The sequence below is a fragment of the Protopterus annectens genome, chromosome 4.part0 (genome assembly GCF_019279795.1).
Source record: "Protopterus annectens isolate FY-2018-M chromosome 4.part0, PAN1.0, whole genome shotgun sequence".
In the NCBI taxonomy this organism is placed as follows: Eukaryota; Metazoa; Chordata; order Ceratodontiformes; family Protopteridae; genus Protopterus; species Protopterus annectens.
Window position 1 is genome coordinate 302,284,549 of NC_056733.1, and position 25,564 is coordinate 302,310,112.

The 25,564-nt window shown below is 37.5% G+C and overlaps 1 protein-coding gene across 3 annotated transcripts in view; it reads right to left on the minus strand.

Annotated features, from left to right (window-relative positions):
• Nucleotides 1–25,564, minus strand: part of KSR2 (kinase suppressor of ras 2) — a 2,556,886-nt gene that overhangs the window by 77,242 nt on the left and 2,454,080 nt on the right. For 2 of the 3 annotated variants that reach the window (XM_044068294.1, XM_044068293.1), the window contains one exon: nt 22,024–22,157. In XM_044068294.1, the coding sequence (XP_043924229.1) occupies nt 22,024–22,157 (134 nt within the window). Of the gene's footprint in view, nt 1–22,019; nt 22,158–25,564 lie in introns of those variants that run through there. The other variant, XM_044068295.1, reaches the window with a different exon arrangement.

Genomic DNA, 25,564 nt, shown 5'->3' on the forward strand with positions numbered 1-25,564 from the left:
TCTAGCGAAAGCTTTCGATACAATACCCCACTCGGGTATCATTGAAAAACTCATCAGCTTAAATGTTAACCCATACATCACAAGATGGGTTGCAAACTGGCTGAGTGACAGAACCCACAGGGTCAGAGTTGCTGGCGCCATGTCAGACTCTAAGCCTGTCACAAGTGGTGTCCCACAGGGCTCAGTCCTGGGCCCACTCTTGTTTGGCATCTACTTTTCCGAAGTACAAGCAAACACAGGAGGGTTATGGCTGACAAAGTTTGCAGATGACTGCAAACTGGGTGCCGTAGTCGAAAACACATCTGACACAGATATCCTTCAGAAGGGTCTCACAGAAACGGATAACTGGTGCCAGAGCCATGGCCTAAAGTTAAATGCCAAAAAATGCATAATCATACCCTTCGGGAAAAACAAGGTTACCCCTAGCTACCATATAGGTGGCAATCCACTGAGCACAGAAGAAGTTATTAGGGACCTGGGCACCCAGGTTGACAGGAGCCTGTCATTCGACACCCATGTAGCTAAAGTAGCTAGGAAGACCTTCTACATTGCCCACCTTATCATGAAGGGATTCACATCCAGATCAAGGGAGGTCATAGTTTCCCTATACTCATCACTCATCAGACCAATGATTGAGTACAATGCCCCATTCGGAATGTATCTGACCCGACACTTGCAGCAGCTGGAGAGGCCACAAAAGTTCCTCACCAAAAGGATAAAGGGTCTCAAAAATCTGTCCTATGCTGCCCGACTGAAAGAACTTCAGCTCTATTCAGTCGCTTACCGCTTGCTCAGAGGTGACCTGTGCCTGACATACAAGGCCATGTCAAACCTAGATTTGATGAATATGCTTCACCTCAATAAATCTAGATCCGTCAGAGCCACAAGGGCGGGAGACTTAAACCTCGACACGGCTATTAATAGGACGTGCTGGAGGGATAGATTCATCACCCAAAGACTCTCTATGCTGTGGAACAAAATCCCGATATATGTGAGGCAGAGCACCTCGCTGGCCTTGTTCAAGAGAAATCTTGACCAATGGATGGGAGATCGCAGATATACCCCAGGGATTACCTCAGTGTCACTGCTCGACAGAGGCACAGCAAAATAATGGGTATAGTCCCCCATACTAAAGGGGTGGCGTAAGCCACAAAACTATGGGCTAGGCTTGTAAATGCCCTCGGGCAGATAGCCTAGTATAAACCTATGAACCTATGCATTTTCTGAAAGATAGGAAGACTGAAACTTAAATGGCTATCATTACTTAGTGAACTCGGTTCTCACTAATTTGCTAGAAAGTCACAATTTTTTAAGAGGAACAGACCAAACAGCCAAACATTTCAAACATTAAACCCAAGTGGTGGTGTGGCCAGGGAATCCAGGCTCTTGCTCCTTATACCTAAGGCACAGGGTTTTAGCCTGAGTAACACTAACCACCAGGTATACTTAACTGGGGCATTTTACACACAGACAAAGACACACACACAAAGTCCTACTGAAAGAGATACTGAATACAGACTTAAACACAAGAGCCACAATCTCCTGCAACTGAAAACATTAGAGCAAAAACATAATATAAGCAGCAGCAGCTGAAAAGATTATACTTAGAGCAGCAGCAATTGTTCTGTACTGAATAACACATCAGAACATAAGCAGCAGCAAGCATTCTATACTGAATAACACACCAGCAAAGTCCTATTGAAAGAGATACTGAAACTGAATATGGACTTCTGCAACTAAAAACATTAGAGCAAAAACATAGCATAAGCAGCAGCAATTGAAAAGATGGATTTGGTCCTAGCAGTAGAGCTGAGCAGCAATACAGACTTTCACCTAGCAATAGAGCCGAACAGCAATCTACTGGAAGCAAAGTTCTAATTTTATAACAAGGACGGCACATCCTTACCCAATATATTATGCTTACAAGTAACAGTCTTTATTTAGTGTGCTGTATCCATGGTTCAACTTCTCTGACTCACTAAACTATGTTACACTGAGTCCGATCTCTGTTTATATCCACAAAGTACACTGACACTATCTTTGTCTGCGTGGAGTGTGTGTGTAAACATAATGTAATAAAAAGATCAGCCCAAGTTCCCAACAGATATATACATTGAGCTATTAGCTAATATATTAATCGGAATGCACAAACACACCCCCAAGACATAGTAGTGATAATACGTTCAACTTGTGTAGTAGTAGTAGACTCACTCAGACTGTACTAGTAGAACTGCAGAAGTCAGGACTTTTAAATTTCATTGCAAATAGCGGATTGCATTATATTGTTATTGTTCATGCTTATGCATGATCTGCTGCCTGTCCTCCTGCTTCAGCTGCTGAAAAGTGTGAACAAGAACAACTGATTGTTAAAATCATGTAGTTTGCAATAGCAACTTTGCAATTTGCATCTATTTTAACAGCAGTTTGGCATTCAGCTCTGTACTAGCAGATACAGTTTCTGTATTAGGCAATGCCACAATTATAACTAAGGTGCATTGTTTTTTGTATTCTTTTTTTTTTGCTTACCTGCAGCTGCCTGGCTGGGACTAGGTGCATGTGGAACATGGGTGGGCAGGGCACTGGGTAGACTGGACAGTCTCTGCACATACACTGCAGAAGTAGAACTTGAAGTACTTTGGCAGAACTTATATAAAATCAAACCACAGCAAAGCAAACAGGTACAATGACGTTACGGTTTATGGATAGACGCTGCTGGTTCCAAGGACAACCAGTTTATTTTACTACAAAAATAAAAACTTTAAAAACACGTGCATGACGTTAGGTACAATTAAATAGTTGTAAACACTGTTATTGACCGTCTGAACAGCTCTGCAGCTCTGCACACTGCTGAGTGCTGCTAATACTATTCCAGTTTGCCTCTTGAAGCTGACATCTCTGAACACTGGCAATAACATGATGATGTCAGCTACAACTGCTATTTGTTAAAAAAAAAAAAAAATTGAAAAAGAAATTGGGACTTAAAGGGGACACATGGCAATTCATGGCATGCCATTATTTTGCCCTCAAAACTGGTAAATACCAAGGAATTTGGTACAGTTGAGAGGCATGGTCAGTACCACAATAGATCAGACCACCTCCTTAACTAGCATGTGTGACTCCCACCATCCTGTAAATTTTTCTGGACTGTTACTGGGAAATAGAATTAATCCAGCCAGAGGACCATTAAAGAAGGTCCACAGACCATGATCAACTGGGAAAGTCAGGGCTTAGTTTACAAGTATTATGTCATACTGTATCTGTTACTACAATGTTTTTGTTCAAAGGACACTACAGAACAACAAATTAATGTCTACTTTCCATTTCTATCACCTAACCTAGAATGTATCTGGATCTCCTAGCTCAAGACTGTGAAGTACCCTGGGGGGATACTATGTCAGTCAGGCTATGGACAGATTACTAAAGCCAAATACAATATTTGACTAAACAGGAATTGTTTCCTAAAGTTATTCCATCTCCAGGTATTACACTTGGCAAACCAGACATCCTCTCATGGAGAGGCAGATCATCATGCAGTAGTCACTTATAATAAGGGGTCAGCAGTGTCAGTGGCTCAACAGGTAGCCCACTCACCTTCTGTAGACTTTAATTGCACACCATGAAGATGGACTACTGACACTGCGGTGCAGCAGACGGATGGTGCTGCACTCCTGAGTGAGTCATCCTTCATATGCAATTATGAGATGGTAAACTGAGTCCTGATCCACCTGAGCTGGAGGTAGCCCCAAGTGGATGTAAAAGATCTCACTGCATCTATCAAAAAAGTATGGGAAGTTCCCTGATGCCCTGGTTAAAATTTCCCTCATAGTATCAAAACACCACCTCATGTCTCCCTGAAAAGAGGCTACTCACCTATAGGGAATAACACAGTCTATAGAGGATAAATAAAAATAACATAAATAAAATAATGGATATCTAAGTAACGGCCTGGGAAGCACCTAGACATATAATGGAGAACGATTTTTATAACGTTTGGGTATTTTGGACATGTAGGTTTTGAGTTTTGGGATCAAAAAAACCTTCAAAGAATTGTTGCCTGACATCTGGTTTGTTTCACTTACACACACACACACACACACACACACACACACACACACACACACACACACACACACACACACACACAAACACACACTCCAACATACAATCCAGATCCATGTCTGTTCAACTTTGATCAAATTATTATAAATCAGATGCTTTCATGAGTTTCATGGATGCATGTCTGATGTTTTACTGTATTTAATTGAAGGAAATGTGTAGTTATAAATGTCATGCTATTTTACACACACTGACACGCACATGCACAGAAACGCACACAATCAAAATGGATTAACTATGATCAAATCATAGTAGGTCACAGTAACTTCCTTTTGACTATGTATAACATGTTTGCTTGGCTCTGACCATGTGAAAATACTATGTCCACTTGATTTTATTTATCTTGTTTCAGATGTATAAACATTCCCCTTTCACTACCAACTCACTGTCATTTAACTATGAAGGACAGTTAGATAGCTGCTTTTACATTCAAACTAACTACCTATAAACATACCTGCAAACAGAGCACACACACACACACACACACACACACACACACACACACACACACACACACACACACACATGGGCACACACGCACACACACACACACACGGGCACACACGCACACACACACACACACACACACACACACACACAAAATAACCGCTTTCTCGCTGGGTACATTTCCAGTGTTATCTATGATCAGGTAAAAGAAAGTCTGCAGACTGAAATTTATTCAGCTTGTCTTAGATGTATAAATCTCTCCAACTCTTGATCATTTACTTTCATCAAGGGACAGTAGATGAGTTGCTTTCAAACACAGAATAAACCCTTCACTCCCTTTTTCTTAACGTTTCATAGTATATACTTCTGATGGTTTACTGACATCAAGTGAAAAAAATCCTGCCTAAATCAATTTATTCAGTTCATTCTGCACACAGCCTTACACAAAACACTGCTGCTCTACTACTCATTGCTTGGCACAATGATGATCCACTGAAACACAATCAATATCTCCCCATCTAAATCAGAGCAGCATGTTCAAAAAAACAAATATTTATTTTCTGAGGGAACCTTGCCTCCTCTATGTCCTCTGCCTTGTTCCCACCCATGCCTGGACTGCTTGACTGGCCTATTGGAGGCCTTACTCATAGCAGAATGTCTTGTGCCTATTGCAAGTCACATGCTATTGTGTATGAGACCCAGTAACAGGACTTTGATAATGATTGCTTGTATTGTATTCAAGCTTCTGGGTCTATTTTCATCTTTCTGTTTCTATAAAGAGCTAATTAATTTAATAACCTATGCTAATTTATGTCAAAAAATGTAATCCTTAAGTCAGTGTACCATGTTCAGATTATCTAGTATTATATCATGCTTTGGCAAAAATGTATGATTTGTTATATGTTGCTTTTTGTTCTTAATAACACACTATTAATTTGTGTTTATATATATATATATATATATATATATATATATATATATATATATATATATATAAACGTTTAGTGCAGAACAAGGAATATACTCAATCTGGTTCCTAGAGCCTAAGAACTAGGCAGCTATCCTAGTCAGCCATTTTAAGCTTGGCCAGTATCCTTTCTGGTGCTTGAATGAACCTATCTCATTTGGTGTTAGACTGGTCTGACCCATCCCTAGTGGGAATAGCTGGGATCATACCACAGATACTTTGAGTAGACCCATACATGGGATACAGCATTTAGGTGCTTTCTCTGCCCATTAGTAGTACAGCTGGTAGTCCTCCGGTACATTTTCTATTATTTATCCATAGATCCAAGTTGCACTTAAATATGGACAGGGATGAGTTTTGTTTTACATGGATGCCGAGTCTGTTTCAAAGTAGTTGTTGTCACTCATCCAGTTAGGATAAAACAGATGAACAGTTGTGGGTTCGGTTCAAGCAGCTTTATTATATACAAATAAATCAGGATTGAGGATTAGTAATTTAAACTTATAAACAGATAGACTACTGCACTCATACATGTTAACACTCTGGCTGTTCTCTCAAAATGGCACTGCTGCCTGCACATGCTCTCTATTTATACGCATGTGCTTTCACATTGACATGCTTCTTAAAGTCTCAACAGATGCTCTGTTCTACAGTTGTATCCTCTGTGAGACATATCTGTTCCTCCAAACCATTCTGCTGATCTTGCAGAAGAGGTTTAGATCCTTAGACCGAGTATTTCTGATGTCATTTTACTTGCTGATGTGCAGTAAATCCATCAGTAATGGGACAGAGGATACCTTGTATGCCAGACACAGGTCACCTCTTAGCAGTCTGTAGGATGCTGCGTATAGTGACAGGGCTTGCAGCATTGCATGTAGGACAACTTTCTTTGGTCTTGTAGCCTTTTAGTAAGGTACCTCTGTCACAGTTAAACAATCTTGCATTACTTTTTTTCATATATACTTAGGGGTTTCACCTTTGAAGTGCTGCTTGGAGTTAATTCCTTTGACTACCATCCCAAACCTGAAATTTATAAACCATGTTTCACATACATAGCAACAACCTGTCCAAAATGTAACTCCTTTCAAAAGAAGATATAAAAGTCTTCACCAAATACATAAGATTTAGTTATGATTTCAAAATAATTACTTCATTGCTTAAAGCGTAGTGCCCACTGCACCATGAAAATAATACTGTACACATTAGTGTGAAAGAATTATTTTTGTCATTATTAAATTAGAATTAGAAAAATAAGTATTTTCCACAATGGCATTGACAGCATTTCCACAGTTAAGTACGTGGAATTCCTTCTAATGTTACTGATTTCACTGCAAAATAATGGCTAAGGTTTCCAGCTACTTATATTTAAAACCCTAATTTTATCTATAGGAGGTTGTTAATGCTGCCTGGTTTTATTGGACTCGGCATGAGGACCTTTGCAAAATCCTCAACAGTGGAAACTATATATTTGCTTTCTTAATTAATATGCCAGGGTTAATGCATTGTTCACTCTTTCTGTTTCAATCCTTTCTGACTATCATTTCTGCCCTTTTGCAAAGTGATATGCTGAACATTTCACCAAAGATCTTAGCTCTATCTCATCCTTGCCTCAGAACAGCTCAGTGACATTCATTCAGTAGTATCTTGTCTACAAATTTGTCATTTTATTTTAGTGGCGAGTCTCCCAGGTAGAGATGGATCATAATCAAATGGGGCCCTACGCAGGGTAAGTGACCAATCACCCTTCCCCATGCAGGCATTTTGGCATCCCATTACTTGGCTGTCTCATCCAAATTACAATAAACACTGTTCAAACCTGTCAGTGTGCATGCTATTTTTTCTTTACTTTTACAATGATTATGGAAATTTGGATTTAACTTAAATCTTTTACTTCAAATGTTATAGCACAAAACATTGATGGCCATTTGCTAAACAAAGCAATGCACTCTCACATTGAAAACAGACTTGACATGAGCAACAGTAAACTGCAATACCCTTGAAACTCATTCATTGAAAATGCATCTTGCCTGGGGCTGTTTTCAATCCATGGGCCCCCTGCACACATTTTTAGGATCATGCATAAATAAATGCAATTTCTCTTTGATTTACCTTCCTGACTGTGTTAAATTGAATTGAGTACCAGTAAGAGTGAAAGGGAAGGTCTACAAGAGGGTAGTGAGACCAGCTATGTTATATGGGTTGGAGACAGTGGCATTGACAAAAAGGAAGGAGTTTGAGCTGGATGTGGTAGAGTTAAAGATGTTAAGATTTGCACTGGGTGTGACGAGGGTGGACAAGATTAGGAATAAGTATATTAGAGGGTCAGCCCAGGTTGAAAGGTTTGGAGACAAAGCCGGAGAGGCAAGATTACGTAGGTTTGGACATGTGCTGAGGAGGGATGTTGAGTATATTGGGAAAAAGATATTAAGGATGAAGCTACCAGGTAACAGGAAAAGAGGAAGGCCTAAGATAAGGTTTATGGATGTGGTGAGAGAGAACATGCAGGTGGTTGGTGTGACAGAGCAAGATGCAGAGGACAGGAAGAAATGGAAACAGATGATTCACTGTGGTGACCCCTAACGGGAACAGCCAAAAGAAGATGATGATGATGACTGTGTTAAATTTAATTCCTTGTTTAATTCAGAAACATTCATCAGGGCACATTTAAAACTGTAGTTTTGAGCATTTTTTCCCAGTAAGCAGTAAATTAAATTGCATGAATCAATAATAATAAAACTACTCATTTTTAGAATATTTCAACCATAAAAGGTCATTCAAACTGCTATAATTATAATCCACCAATATCAGACAATTTGTACAATCTCTGCAGAAGTACAAGTGATCTGAATAATTCCACATTAAAGAGAACTATTATGAATGCAGTGGTTGATGCTGGCAAACAACTTTGCATTCTATTGTGTCATTTACAAATGCAGTGCCTGATGTCCATGATAAATTGCTTATGTTACATCATCATCATCCCATTTTCTACACATGGATGGGGAATCCTGTGAATTATCACCATTCGTCACTATTCAACGTCACTCTATTGCCTTCTTCAACACTCATGCCTGACTGTTGCAGGTCTTCTTTCACACAATCCATCCATCACTTTGCTGGACACGTTTGTTTCCTCTTGCCTTCCTCCTATCTAAACCACATCTTCTTCACCATGTTGTCTTGTGCTTTTCTGTACATGCCTGAACCACAGTAAGCTGTTCTTTTTGACCTTTTGGAGATACTTTGACTTCTGCTCTCATGTCATTTCTTTGTCTGTCCCACAGTAAGCATCCTGTCACCCATCTCAGGGACTTCATCTTCAACACCTCTAGCTTTTTTAACTGCTCTGCTTTTACTGCCCAGGTTTCTGTACCATAGACTAGCACTGGCCACACCGTTTTGTACACCTTACTTTTCAGCTTCTTGGGCATTCATTTGTCATACGTTGGTACTAGGCTATCGGCCCTAGGGCCTATACAAGCCTAGCCATAACAATTCCCTGTATATTTCTTTGTACAATATTTACTTCCCTGGACCCCTGTCTAGCAGGCTGACTGACGTGATCCCCGGGGTGAATTTTCTATCTCAGATCCAATCGTCAAGGTTCCTTTTGAAGAGGGCCAAGGAGGCACTCTGCTTGACATGTATGGGCAGCCTATTCCAGAGTATGGGGAGTCTCTGGGTCAGCTACATATCCCTCCGGCATGTTTTGTTCATTGTGATGATCCCTGGAGCATGTGGCTCTGAGGGATTGGGATTTCTTTAAGTGGAGCATGTCCAACAGCTCAGGGTTTGACATGGCCTTGTATGCTAAGCAGAGATCGTCTCTGAGTAGATCATATGCCACAGAGTATAGCTGGAGATTTTTAGACAGTCAGTACAGGCATCTGCTTTAGGCCTGTGATTCTTTTAGTGAGGTATTTCTGCGGCCTTTCCAGCTGTTGGAGATGTATTGTGAGGTACATACCAAATGGGGCATTGTACTCTATAATGGGTCTAATGAGGGATGAGTACAGTGGGACAATGACCTCCTTTTTTCTGGATAAAAAGCCCTTAGTGATGAGGTGTGCCATTTGGCTACAGTCCCTCTAATCCTTGCTTTGACCTCCTCATTTAGACTTCCCTTCTCCTTAACCACCCCTCCCTATTCTCAGCTTCTTCTAATTTACCCCATTTGCTGCTGTTACAACAGTCTTATCTGTACTCAGTTTCATCCCATGTGCCTTCAGTTTTGTATTGCATTAACCTAAGTTTGCTGAAGTTCTTGCTCAGAGTCTGCCTGTAATGTCACACTGTCTGCATACAGCAACTTTGTTGATCTGTCCCCTCTGACCTGTTTGCTAATGTAGTCTATCACCAGTATGAACAGCAGTGGACTCAGAGCTGAACCATGATGTACACCCAATCCAACTGGGAACCCCTCTATGAGAACAAGCACTATTCGTACCTGAGTCATTGGGTCCTTGTTCACAGCTTACACTAATTCACAGACCAGTTGTCATAATGGTTAAGATCTTTGCCTCCCATGCACAAGATGCAAGGTTTGAGCTTGACCCCCAGCCAATGCATATTTAGAGTTTGCATTTTTTCATTGTGTCTATGTGGGGTTCCTTTCAATCTCTGAAAAAAAAATAAAAAACATGCTGAGTGTTTTCATCTCAAACTCACCCAAAAATGGAGCTGTGGGCACAGACTCTACAAGGTGCCCTATAGGGGGGAATAGTTGTATAATCCAACTGCTTTAGACATTTCTGTGGTGTGCAGTATCCTCATGATAGGAGAACATGGATCACAGACTGCTTGCTGTAGCAGGTTTTGCCACTCAACAGTGTAAAAATATGGCTCTAGGTGATTCAGTTGCGTTGGTTATGTAACATTAAAAAAGTGGTGTGCTGCTGATTTAGCCATAACATTTCCTGAAATATACCATTGATGCAAAAGAGTATGGCTAGCAAATGAGGTTCATAGTTACTAGGTATACAGCCCTGGAGACCTTAAAGAGACTAGCCCAAATTTTAAATTACTTCAAAGTACTCTCAATTTCATATAGTTGGCACATGAAGATGAAAGGATTCAATCCCTGCACCTTTTTCATAGGCAGCAATTCACTAACAAATTGGAGATTTAGTACTCTGTACTAACTGCCACAGTAACAGTTTTTAACTAAAACTTACTCAAATCATCACCACATCATGTTGCGCTGAGAGGTCTGAGTCTTTTTAAGATGTAATTACATGTTCACCCTGATGCTGATGTTTCTAATGACAGACAGAATATTGCCCTCATGATGAATTTTCTGTGGGCTGTTTTTACGGTGACAGAAGACAGAATTTTAATGTTTTAAAGTGAAGACAGATTTCTTTTTTTTTCATGTTTTAATGTGAAGTTGGGCTATCCAGACAGTACCGGACCCTAGGCAGCTACCTAGGTTGCCTAGTGGCATATCCGATTCTGCTCCCAGAATCTAAGCCTCATCTTTATTTTATCTAACACATCCCTCAGCACCATAGCCTTGATTTTGCAGGAGATTTCATTTTTAGCACAACTTCTGAAATTTTAAATTTGCCCTTAGATTGGACCTCATTAGCTCTGATATTATCAGTTTTATCTGTCATATTTATTGTATTAACTGTGAATAGCCAATTTTACCCTTTTTCTACATCCCTAGTATATTCTTTATGTGTGCATTTAATGTAAGTCCATACTATGTTACATATGTGTTATACAAGATGTATAAAAGTATTGTTTCTAAAAAGAATTGTGACCAACTCAAGTTCTAGAAGCTCTTTTTCATCTATTCTTGTGAATAAAATGTGAACCTAAACACGAACATGGTCTCTTCTGTAGCTACAGATTAAAAACTGCTTAATTAATGTACTTAATAGTCAAGACAGTTTATTAATCACTGTACCTGATGTCCTGAGTGCAGTATTGTAAAATATAAAATAATCCACATGATAGCAGTACTTCTTAAGTAGAAATAATGCACATTGCTACCCCCCTCAAATCACTGGCATATCGGGTCTATATTAGAACACCGAACATTCAAAATGTTGAGTGTTCTAATATCAAACCCTAGTAATCGGAAAAAAAAAAAACATTGAAAATTCGGGACAGTGAATTTTTTCCTAGGGAAAAACTTTGCTGTTCCAAAACACATACACACAACACAAGCACACCAAACAAACAGCAATCCACAAACTTACACCTAAACTCTTACACCTAACCCTACACTAAACTATACATACACTACTAACTATCCACTTACCTTAACGTAAACCCTAACCCTAAGGTCCATCACTATCGCACAGTCACCTCACCCGCACCCTAACCCTAATTCACCTAACCCGCCCTAACCCACACGTCCACACAATTGCACACTTACCTGACCCGCGCCCTAACCCAAATTCACCTAACCCGCCCTAACCTACATGTCCACACACTCGCACACTTACCTGAACCCGACCCATAACTTTCCACCAGAGTGCTGAAAATACCAAAGCAACAGAAACGGACAACCAAATTATTTCCCTAGGAAAGAATTTGGTTTCCTGTTTCTTCGATATTAGGACACTCGACATTTCAAATGTTCGGTGTTCTAATATAGACCCAGCATGTCTGTAAATATGTTATCATAATCTGTTATTGTTGCTGTTGTCAGAATTGATATATTGCTATATGCAAGTCAAAGACAGCACAGTATATAATTCCAACACAATAACATTCAAAGAGGTATCATTAGTGTCTCTCACTATACATTTTTGAGCTAAGAACAGAAATACTACAACAGCTGCATTTGTTGCTTCTTTAATACCTGCCTGCAATCAAGTATGTCTTTACATAAACTGAAGGCTATACTTATGCACTAACTGCCTCATGCTCTACTGTTCATGTTACAATGCTCAAAGCAATCCATCTTAACTGACTCCATTTAGTTACTCAAGGTACATTCAAAGCCATTCAGCCTTTCTAACCCTCCCAACATGGAGGGGCCCTGTTAGAAAACTAATGAATATGATGAAAGTGTCATTCCTTTCTATGGGCACATAATATGTATATGTCTCATGAAATGGATTTATATAGGTTCCATATAACTAAATAAATGTTTTGACAAAGTCTGCGAAGAAAAAAACCCTTACCATTTTAACAGCAGCCTGATCTTTCCAAGTGTATGTTTTTTTTTTTTTTTTTTTTTTGTTCTACATAGCTAAAAGATGGACTGACTGTGTTTAGAAGATTGTTTTTGTATAAGTAAACACTGGTAATGGACTTGCAAAGACTAATAAGCCAAAGTTAGCACATTAATGAAATACTCATACTGAAAGGGGTAAACCTTGAATTGAAAAAGAGAACATGTGGTAAGAGAAAAGTAAGAACTGCTTAGTAAATGAAAGAACAAGTATAATGTAAGAAGATACTTTAAAACTGTGAAACTACTTAATGAAAATGAACTTAGTATAAATGTTTAGTGTAATATATAAAACAAGTAGAATTAAATTATCAGTAGGTTGTGTCTTACTTGGAGTATGATCTTTACATTCCTGCCAGTAATGTAAGCAGATAATAACATCTTTATGCTTCTATTAAGTAACAATTTAATGCTTTATAATGTTGAATATGCATCTGATTCTATCTTATCTACAAGTATCAATGAGTCATGACTGATCTTTTCCAGGCCCAATGACAACTGTACATCTCTATGTCTTTACACGAGCTACTATGTATAAATGTCACTTTTTACGCAGAAGTTCACACGTGAACAGCCAGAAGCAGAGCCCAACCCACGTAGTCATTCAACTAAATGTAAAATGCACAAAATACTAGAAGATAACCATATCGGGCCTGGCATATCACAATGCCTAAAAACAGTGCACTGCCATAAGCTAAAGGTAGTTGAAAAATATGAGTGAAAGAATGTGTACAAATTTTTAATCAAAGTAGTCTACAATGCACTTACATCACAACACGTTCCTTCCTTTCACCATTTAGACTGTCTTCTGTGAGCTCAAAGCAGTCAGTACACTTTTCACTGGAAAATAATGGCAGTTAAAATGTATGCAGGTAGTTAGAGATATTGTTTGCAAGTCAACCACTCAATATTTTTTATGCTGGTGTCTTAAAAAGAAGCATTTTATGTGAGTAAATTTAAAAGTATTGCTTTTCTGTTTTCTTCTACTTCTTTTACAGTACACTGGAAAAATTCTGCCACTTAAGACACAGTGTTTCCATGTATTAGAGGAATAAATTCTTCACCTCATGTATCATTCTGCATGCTCAGGGGCAGTTGTGACGGTAGATTTGGAGAGTTAAGGCATGCCTCTTTCCAGATTCTGGCTGATGCCCAGATAGCTGGCAAACTTAGTACCATGTCTGCATGCCTACACTTTCAGAAGTCACTTGTCACCACCTTTTAATGTACACATAAAAAAGTCTGTCGTCATAAACCAATCACAAACCCAAAAATGTCTTTCCATCCATTCTTAAACTCTGTCATGGTTTATGACTCAACAATGTCATCAGGAAGGGTACTTGACATACCAATAACCTTATCTGTGAAACAATATTACATCATATCACTTATGGGATATGTCCTCCCCTTAACATTGCATTGTACTCACTTGCTTTGTATATGTCTTCCTTCAAACATTCACCACCATGGACACCTTCTGTAGTAGATTGCATGTCACTTCAAATGTCCTTTTATGCAAAGATTTCAATCTGTCATAATTTTTCTACAGCTAAGATCTCTGCACATATGTGTGCATTATTATATATGTGATCTATTTAATTCATTTGTTTCCAGGAAGAATACATCTCTTCCTCTCTACCTGTGATGTCTCTCCGTGTGCATTCTAGAAGTCCAGTTTATTTTATTGCCTTCTGTCACTGACCACTCATTATGTAGCTATTACTACAAGGGAAGGGGTATAAGTGTGTCCCAGATTCATTGGTATCTTTTATATATAAAATGGGCAATATCACGGAATGTCCAAACATTTATATTTGCAGTTTTTATAAAGATAATTTTATTTATTTATTTTACATTTGTTTACTGGAATAGTCCGACTTGATATATGTCCATTTTCAGCTGAGGCCCAGGGAGAAAAGCTCCAATAGACAATATTACAAAGATTACACAACAAGTTAGATACATAGAAAATATAAGACAAGGAGTTATGTACAATGGTTTAGTAATGTTTCCATTGGGGACTCACAATTCTCATGGTCTGACACATTAAAAGCAAAACATCATCAGATTGGAACAGAACATAGTTAAGTATTAAATGTTAAGATATTATTCAGATATGATTTAATTTTATAACTTAATCAGGGTTGGTGCATGGACATGGCCAGTTCACTTTGAAATACTGTTTGAGGCTTTTTTTGAAGAGACTTATGGAGGACTGAAGGGTTATATAGTTTGGCAGTGAATTCCAGGTTTTGCCAACAAAGTTGGCAAACAGGGATTCACCAGCTGAGTTATTAACTTTGTAGGTTTGGACCAGTAGTTTGTTGGCTAATTGTAGGGACCTCAAGTTGTTGTATGGCTTTATAATATTTATAAGTGAGGAGGGAACCTCAGGGTGGTATAGAAATTTGTGTGCTATTAAGAGTTGATTTAAATGAATTAAGCTGGGCAGTTCTAGCCATTCTAGTTGTTTCAGGTTCTGGCAGTGATGGGTTCTATAGTCAGTGGCGAATCTGGCAATATGGTTGTAGCTATGGGAGAGCTTACTCAGTTCAGATTTGTTAAGATAACATGGACACCATGCTGGCAGCACACTGGATCATTGTTCTGGAGCTTTATTCTCTGATGCAGTATTTCAATGAGGAGTCTCAACATCCTTCCTGTATCTACATAGGTTTTTCCTGTGTTTTCTAGTTTCATCTCCCATCCCAAAGATGTACTGCAAGTAAATAAGTGTTCCTGTGAGTTGACTGTAGATGCATGTTTCATGTGTGAACTTGTGTGTGTGCTTGCGTGTGTCTGTGTGTATTCGCACATGTGTGCATGCTGTGATGGGTAAGTGTCTCATTCAGAATAAGCTTCTGCATCTTGCACCAACTGAGTGACAGAATAGGCTCCGATTCCTCTGTGATCCTATATTCGATTAAGCAGATAATTATAGAATGAATAAATAAATGACTGAATGAATGCACATGGACAGCATTGTTATATAAGCGTGCAATGACAAGTTTCAAACAAAGTCTAGATACAAACAGTAGATAGAAATGCAATGTGGGCTTTGACCTTAAAGTGTAAAGGAAAATTCAGAATGCCTTGTATTTCAACTATATCTAGGACACAGCCATGAAACACATATTGATATAGATATATGTCATGGAATGTGCGTACTGGTGAAGAACACACCTAGTATGGTGGCATGTTCTGAATTTAGAATACAGTTTATGATTGAATAAATAAAAATGATCAGCTTGTGTTAAAATTTTGGAGACATTGTTGGCGAATAAATAAAAATGGCCCAGCCGCATGGAGAGATGATAAATCAGCAAGCAACGAAGACGAGTATTGATGGAACTGAATACCTCATCAAGTCTTAGGGAGTACCTTTGAGGTGGACCCTGTTTTTACAAAATCTTGCCAAGACAACACTGATACATAGACCATGTTTTATATAGTACATATCATGGACAGAAGTATGTTAAAAAATAAAAAAAGACAGCTGGGTACACAAATCCCAGGATAAAATATGCCCAATCCTGATAGGCACAGTGCTGCCAGGACTGGAAAAGATGAGAGAGTAGAATCTTCAAGACATGGGAAAAATTCTTACAATGGGGTTAGCCCAGGCTCAGGGGACAGATGACTCCCCCCCCCCCCCCCCATTGTAGAAGGAAGTAGCAGTCCACAAAAGACACAAAAACTGACATTCCAGGAAATAACCATAAAGATAACAGAGTGGACTACTGAGTATAAGAAAGACATTATGTATTGTTACTATTATGCAAGAAGTCCAGAATTTCCAGACAGAAGATATACAAAAAGATTAACAGAGAAATTAGAGAAAAGAAAAATAGTTGCACAAGCAAAAAATGTAAAAATCTTCAAATGCAAATTTGTGTTCATTAATATAACAGATTCCTGAAAAACATTATACAGACCAAAAAACCTTGGAACGTTTGGAAAAAGAAGCGACAGGAGAAGTGTGAAAATATAAAGAACAAAATCAAAAGATTTTTAAAAGGTATAAAAAAGAAACATTGACATGGGAAAGAAATAGACATCTGATATGGTGCTATATTTATGCAAAGCAGAAAGCCAAATAATCAATACAAAAAAGCATCTTCAAAGATATTCAAAGAGAAATGCAGGCAAAGGCACCCAGATATGGAAAATTTCACAATACAAAAAATAAGATCACAAAGGGGGAACATAGAACAGACGATTAGTAAAGTAAAAGTAAAAAAAAAAATAGAAGCTGAGGTTATGGAAAATCTGCATAGTGAAGGATTTAGTGTAGAAAGTCTAATACAGATTATGTCACAGCATAAAGGAACAACAAGACCCCCAATTAAAGAGAAACAGTAGGAGCAACAGACATCTGAAGAAGAAATATGGACATGGGAAAGAAAAAGGCATTTAATATGGTGCAATATTTATGCAATGGAGAAAGCAAAACTAATCAATACAAAAAAAAAAAGAAACATCAAAGATATTTGAAGAGAAACACAGACAAAAGCATCCGGGTACGGAAAATTTTACAATACAAAAAATAAAATATGAGGGAAAGTAGAAAAGAGGATTAGCAATGGTGAACTTAGTAAAGTCAAATTTAAAGAAATAGAAACTGAAGTTATGGATTACCTGCAAACTGAATGATTTAGTGTAGAAAATCTAACTTTCATAAAATCACAGCATGATTGAATATATGAGTCCCCAAATTAAGAAGAAACCATTGGAGCAGGAAGGAGCTTATCAGTTATAATATGAAGATATGTTGGAGTCTTCAGTAGGAAACCAGTACAAAAGTTCAGCTGGAGTTGCACCACAAGGGAAGGAACAGGAAAATGTGGCAATTCTGACGTAGTCAATATTGTGGAGTAATAGACCAGAGTTCCCATATGAAAGAGCAATGGATGACACAGGATAACCTGAAGAGAATGTGTAACAGAAAGATGTTCTGAAACCTTCTGTACCATGCCTGCAGGAAACTGAGAACAAAGAATGTGCCTTCAGTTTACAAGAAATTGATCTAAAGGAAGAGTTGCTTGATTTAAAAGAGATGAATAGACATACCAAGATCAAAGAAAGAAATGAATTACAGAAAGTCAATAAGACCCAAAATGTTAGACGTTTGATAAAACAAATGAACACAGTAATCAAGACTGTTAATAGAAATTAATGCAATATAACAGAAGTAAATAGGATATATTATTGTTCAGTGAACTAACAGATAAAGTCTTACCACAGCAAACAGGGCAGTAAGGGAAAGGATGGGGAGAAATCAAATGGCATCATGGAAGTATCAAATAGAGAAAACTACAAAGCAATTAAGACAAGAACTATCACTGTTAGAAAAGTACAGAAAAGCCAACAGATCAACAAAAATACTCAGAAAGACAGACATCATAAAAGCAATGCCCAGTATTAGAAAAGACCAAGATGTATTGTGTACTATTGTAAAAAATAAACTAAAGATATCAGCCCAGGCAGAAAATCCTACAATATATGCAGACTAATATAGAGAAAAAGTACAAAATAAACAATTTCTTGATGACCCAAAAAGTTTTATAGAGAATTGGGAAAGGAATAGAAATGCCACCAAAAAAGAAGAAATGGACACAGGGCCAGATTCAATAAAGCCTACACTAAGTGTACACGATATGTATTCAGTAAAATTCTTATCACATTTATTGTGCTTCCTAGTCTCTCAGAAAGATTACACAAGTGTACATGTATACACTTTGTGGTTACCTTTATGAATCCCTGTCAATATTTAAAGCTGCAAGAATATCAGTAGGAAAACTAAAATTAGGAGGAAGAAGGTGTGAGTTATGTCTGTGTTGTCTGTTCACTCAGAACAGTGTACACTTATTCCTTATTGAATCTGGCCCACATTATGTTGAAATAGCTATGAAGATCCTGTGGAACATAACAAAGACACTGAACAGATAGAAGAATTAAAAGAAAGAATAAGAAGTTCATACACTAAGTGAAGACCAAAAAAAAAAAGGTCTTTAATGAAGAACATCAGGCAGAGCCTCTTCTGTTCAACTGCTTTGCGATTTTTGGGTTGGATCTTATACCAGCATACAGGCAATAAAAAAAATAAAGCAGAAGCTGTTTCTCTGGGAGTTTAACCGGCAGTCTGGGACTCGGGATCGGGCTGCTGATCCCGGGACAGTTCCGCTCAAATAGGGAAGTCTGGCAACCCTGTATGTACATAATATGAAATGGGATGAACTAACAACCAGAGAAATTGGAACAAAATTAAGAAAAGTTCCTAACTTGAAAAACCCAGGCCAAGATGCAGTACCTAACTTCTGGCTAAAAGTATTAACATCTTTACATGAAAATGTTATCCTTACTAAGAACAATCTATATGCACACCCCCAAACAGATGCTAACCTGGTTAACAAAAGGAAAAATTATACTCCTCCTTAAGAGTGAACCTGCAAGATACCCAAAAAACTACAGACCAATAACTTGCCTTCTGACAGTTTATATACTGTACACTGGAACTGATGCCAACAGTTTACAGTCATTTTGAAGAAAACTTAATGATGGCAAAACAACAAAAGGGTAACAAAATAAATTCATATGGAACAAAGGATCATTTGTTGTTAAATAAAGTCATAATGGAGAATATTCAACAAATACATATTTCAATAAAGTAATACAGACCCAGCCATGAAAAAGTGGCAAACCAATTTGAGGCTAAGCCATGACAAAGGAAAAATTATTATCCTAAGGATAAAAACTCAAAGGGGGATATCCCAGTGTGACTTGTTGTCATTGCTGTTCTTTTGTCTTGCACCTAACCCATTAAGCAGTCTACTTAACAGATTAGGTCATGGTTAAAATTTGGCTCCCAGAAAACAATGACATATAAAGACTTCATATCTTTTTTTGTGGATGATTTAAAACTGTATAATTCATCAGATGAGGAACTGAAAGCACAACTGCAAATGGTCATCAAAACTTTCTCAGATGACATAAGGATGTCATTTGGCCTTGATAAATGTGCAAAAGCAACCTTTAAAGCAGGAAAGCTGCAGCTCCAAGAAAATATCAGTCTGGGAAAGGAATGTGATATAAAGGAACTTGAGCAGGAGGAAGTGTATAAATATTTGGAAATTGATGAAGGGTCGACAAGAAAACATGAACAAATGCAAGTAATAGTAAGGAATATTTTAGAAGACTAAAATTAATACTGAAAAGAGTCCTGACATCAAGTGACAAAGTCTAAGCTATAAACCAATTTGTGCTTCCTGTTCTAACTTACAGTTTTGGGGTGACTGACTGGCCCCAAATGGTATTGGATCAGTTTATTTATTTATTGATAATTGTTTACCAAGATACTTACAGCCCACTTTCAGTGGAGGCCTGCTGAGAAAAGCTCCATAATAAACATGATAATAGACAAGTTTTTTAATAATTGGTACAAGCTCCACAAACACATGACTGACTGGCCCCAAAAGGTATTGGATCGGTTTATTTATTTATTAATTGGATTTGTTTACTAGGATATTCTACTGGGCCAGTAACAGCCCACTTTCAGTGGAGGCCTGCAGAGAAAAGCTTCATAACAAACATGACAACATAGACAAGTTTTTACCAATTAGTACAAGCTCCACAAACACATGAATATAAACATACTTAACATTGCTATAAAAAACTGACAATGGTTAAGGTAAATATAAGGGAGTATGTCAAGAGTTGCAATTAGTACAGACTTAAGTTACAGAGTGAGACAAGAAATATGTAAAAAGTCTATCATTGTATAACATTTCTGCCAAGAGAAAATTAGCATTAATTTGGGATAGAAATAAAAAAAAATACTATGGTAGATGAGTAAAAGGTAAGAGTATATTCATGATGTAGAAATAGTCAGGATTTAAAGGGTGTAGGTTTGGTGCAAGTGCATTTCCAGGAGGAAGATAGTTTGGTCAGGAAAGCAAGAAAATTGCTGATGCATATCATATGATTTATAAAAATCAGTGTGTATACTAAGATTACATATTCCCGATTCTGAAATAGGTATGGGCCTCCTCGACACTGATTACATGTACAGATCTGCAATCATATGACTGCATACATATCTGCTGGCCTCACAAGATCCAACCATAGTGAAAGTTTAAAAACATGAGGAGAACTAATATGACTTCCCTGCTTAGTTTAGCAGGAGCACATTGATGTCAAGCAGGAATGTAAATCAAACCAAATATAGACAAAAATTAGGCAGCAACTGAATGTGCCAAAGAACAAAAGAAAGAATATAAGGTGAAGATCAGATGAGAAGGCAAAAAATGTGGAAAATGCATAAATATAGTTGCAAGTACAGAAAACTCCTGGTACAACCTCTTGTCAATCAAAATCTAATGCAGGTATGATTAAGGAGAGGTGAATTTAAACCAAAAGATGAAAGGTTAATATTGGCAACCCAGGGTAGTGGACTACATACACATTGGTTTACAAAGTCCACTGAACATGTCAGAGAAACAGGCAAATGCAGGTTTTGTAAAATAGAACTGGAAAAATTCAACATCTTTTTCTCAGTAAGATACACTGCTGACAGAAGGCCTGTATACTCAATGGCATAACAATGTGGCAAGACTGTTACACCAGCAATTGTGCAAACATTATAACAGTGAAGAGGCTGATAAGCATTGGAAATAGCCTCAAAGCATTACAGGAAATTATGAAGTTTATATCACATGGGATCACTAATTACTAACAGTTCAAAAAACAGATGCGAAAAACCAAACACAGTAGTTCATGAAAAGAAGGCAAAAGCAACATTGATCACTGAAATTGCAACACCCAGTAATTACAGTGTCTTATGTACAGAGGGACACAAAGTCATAAAATGCCAGGATTTGCAGTCAGAAATGAAGGCAATGTAGAAGAAGGATACCCACACAGTTCCAATAGTAGTAGGAGCAATGGGTCTCATAAAAAAGAATTTACAGTCGCATTTAGATGTGTTATCGATAACTGTATTTTCTCATAAACTGCAGGAGGACTCAGTTTTAGGCACATTGTGGGTGCTGTGAAGAGCACTTTTGGCTAATATAAAGATTAAAACATACTACTGTCATGAACTTTTATCATACTTTGACTTAGGAATTGCTTCTATTCCCGTCATGACATCAGAAACCCAAAAGACTTGGAGAAATTAGACTACAATTACTGGTACAGGTATACTGCAGGAATAGTGCATGACAGAATAATCATATATCATCTTGTTATACCAAAAACAGTGTTGTGTAAAAAGTGATGGATATGTCAGTGACAGAAAAGTACTTACTCAGCTGACTTCCAGAAGTGTCCAGGATGAGAGAGTCGGCGATTCCGCTTTGGCAATTTTTCCAACATGTCCATTAGTTTGGTGAAACTAGGTCTTTCTTCTTGGTCAAAAGCCCAGCAGAAAAGCAAAATATCCTTTAAAAGCAATAGAAAAAAATATTATTAGTATAGTAGCTTATGTGTAACCAGCAACAGAAGGTCAAATTCTCCAAAATATATCCTAATGTCAAATTAATTCTTCATCATCAAAAGGCTTTGGATATTAAGCAGTCAGACTTTAGGGAAGCTTTGAGAAAGTAGTTTCCAAGAAAACATTACAACAGAAAGGAAACCACAAAAAGTGATACTGCATCAAGCAATGAATTAACATTTTTAACTTTTGTGGGATACGACAAGAAACCTGGTAGTTTTCCATAATGAATTAAGGAAAACATAACTAACTAATTCCCTTGTTCACACTGAACAAAAGCTATGTCCCTGACCCCCTGACCTACAGCAAAACATCATAGTGGTATCAGTTCACAAGGTGGGAGGCACATCAGGCCCAAACAATTTTAAACCCATAAGCCAAACAGTATTCTCTGTAAAACCACTGAGGTGGTCAGCCAGATAATGGCAATCTGGGATTGACAAGCAACCAGAATGCTGAAGGAGTTGCTCGGGGGGGGGGGGGGTCTTGGTCAGCCGGCTTGGCTCCTGGGGCAGAATCACCTGTTTGCCCCAGTGGACAGGGATCCTACCATGTTTTGTACTACAGTCACTTCTTTTTGGACTATTCTTCTCAGATATGAAAGTGGGCAATGGGTTATAGATAAACTAACATGCTGATAACTACAAATTTAACAACAAAGCTACTTCAGTAAATGACATTTCTCTCTACTTTTCTGAAGGTGTACACCTAGTACAGTAATAATAATAACATCTTTAATGTCAGTGAATCTATCATCATAAGACTAAGCTAAACAGCTTCACCTTTAATGTCAGTAAATGCAGCATCATAAGATAGCTAAATTGATATCAATTATAATTACATAAAAAATGATCATATCATAAAAATGAGGCAACATCATTAAAAATCTATGGATAATGTTTGTCATTACTTGGTGTCTTCAGTCCTTGGTTATAGGCCAGAAAAACATCATTTTTATAAGGAACAGACAAAAAGCATGTAAAAAATCTGGAAATTCTAGAAACAAAAAGTCACAGGGTTGTAGGGTGATGATTATGTCTGCAATGCAAAAGTACTTGACATGAGGTTATGCATTGGAACTTTTTTTTCTCAAATGGATACTTCATCCCATTACCCTCATATGACACCCCCAAATCAATAGGCACATGGCTGGTGGTCCTGGTAGCCAAATAAAGTTTGGTAGGGGCTGTGACATCCACTGCTTGTAAGCACTTCCAGACTTGTATCCAGATGCAATGAAAGTAGATACAAAAAACTAGATTGAGTAAACATCTGTTGGTAATGAGTCTCTCACAAATCCCTACTATCTAGCCATTAAGGTTTCTCATGTGGGATACTCTGCTAGAGTATCTTAACAGTTACATACTCTATTAAACAATACATTCCTACTTATCCATGTATATACATTCAGAACATGCTGTGGAAAAGTGTGTATTACCTAGCTTTACACAAGTAATTTATGATGTGTTGTGATTGTTAATGTTTATCTGATCAATGTTAACTTAATGATCAGATTTACTCTGGGTATTTTAATTATGAGACTGTGAAACCTCAGGAAAGGAAGATGCCCTTTCCCCAGGGGCGCGCTATCTTGGAGGTGATATATTTTAGTAAGAAGGATGGGAATGAAACCCCCAAAATAATGGCTCAAAGGAATGTGCCTCATATAGAAAATAAATGTTTTAGGTTTTGTTAGTTTATTTTCATGTATCAAGTTATTGACTAGATGACTGCTAACAATAGTGCCATGAACTATGTGAATGAGACCCCAAACATCAAGTATTTTTGCTCCCATCATATAAGTAAAGTTTTGTGGATGATCTAAGTAGCAATGGCTTATCTTCTGAAAAATAGTCTATTTTAACAAGCATCTCCTGAGACTATGACTCCCAATTTTAATACATTGCATCATTCATTTTAATGGTAATTTATTAATGTTTTACTACTAGCATATAAAATGGGGATGCCAAACACTACTGCTTAAAATGATAAATTTTGAAGTAAACTACAAAAGAAATCATAACATAGCATAATAGTAACTGGAAATTATTCAGACTCTTAATTATATAATGTAAACCCCGAAAATGTTCATATACGTATTTTATCAAAAATATCTGCTGTGTCAGGTATTCAGAAAATCTCACTACTAATGTTATCAAGTGTTTTAGGTTAAGCTTTCAAAATGATCCATTACAGTGCCAAATGCCCACAGCATTTAACATAGGGATAGAATTAATAACGCAGTAAAAGCAATAATATTTACCATAAAGCCATACTAAATTTGCAATATTTTTATTGTCTGAACATTACTGTGCATGGAATCATGTGTATGAGCAGAACGCTATAGTTGTATTCTGTTTACATAAAGTAAAAAAACTCCTTAAACCATTTCCTGGTCTGGTGTATCTTTAATTGTATGTTGTATGCATGGAATCTATACTGGATACAACATATGGAATATATAGGAGACAGAATCATGCCATAGGCAGTTATTTGGAACTATGTAGAAAAGAAAAAGGAAAGGTAAGACAAAAATAGCACAATGGTCAAGTGAACAATTAATACGGGAGCTACCTACAAGATGGCTGCAACAGAGGCATAGCCAGGGTGGGGCAAAGAGGGCTACTGCTCTGGGCACAAAATTTTAGGGGCCAGAATAGTCAGATGTCAATCTGTCTTCAGTGCATTACCATGAATGCCAGCACTGCATTTGTAGGTAGAAATGAAGAATTAACACTCCGTGTATGACAACTGCTTGCTACAAATGTAGCAAGTAGGTTGTTACAGTTTAAAAGAGGATTTTTTTTTTTTTGCTCCTCAACTTAAGTATCTGCATTGGCCGCCAGAATAACTAGCTACAATAACCTGAATGATGAAGTAAAAGCTATTTAGGTCTAAAAATTGCATATTCAAATATGGATTACGCAAATAGCACAAGGTAAATTTTGAAGGTAAACAGATTTACATGCAAAGCAGAGAAAATACACTTACTTAACTCATTAAACATTAGAGACATCTCCAGGCATTTCTATAGATGATTATCCTACTGAAGCCTCTAGGCATCTAATATTGCCTATTCATATTTATGTTAATATTTCCAAAACCATGTTACATACAAGCTATAGAAATATTTAATCTTAGCATGCATAATGGGCAGCACAAATGTATTGATACTGGACATCTGCTTTCTGCAGCTACAGAAATATTACAAATTTTTCTTATTCTATTTATTTGAATTGTCATAATTTTCATATTTCTTTATTTCAAACACCAACTAACAGCAAGAACTGTTACCCTATGTGAAAGCTCATAGATGGATAAACAAAGCATTGGTATCTGGATGTAAATAGTT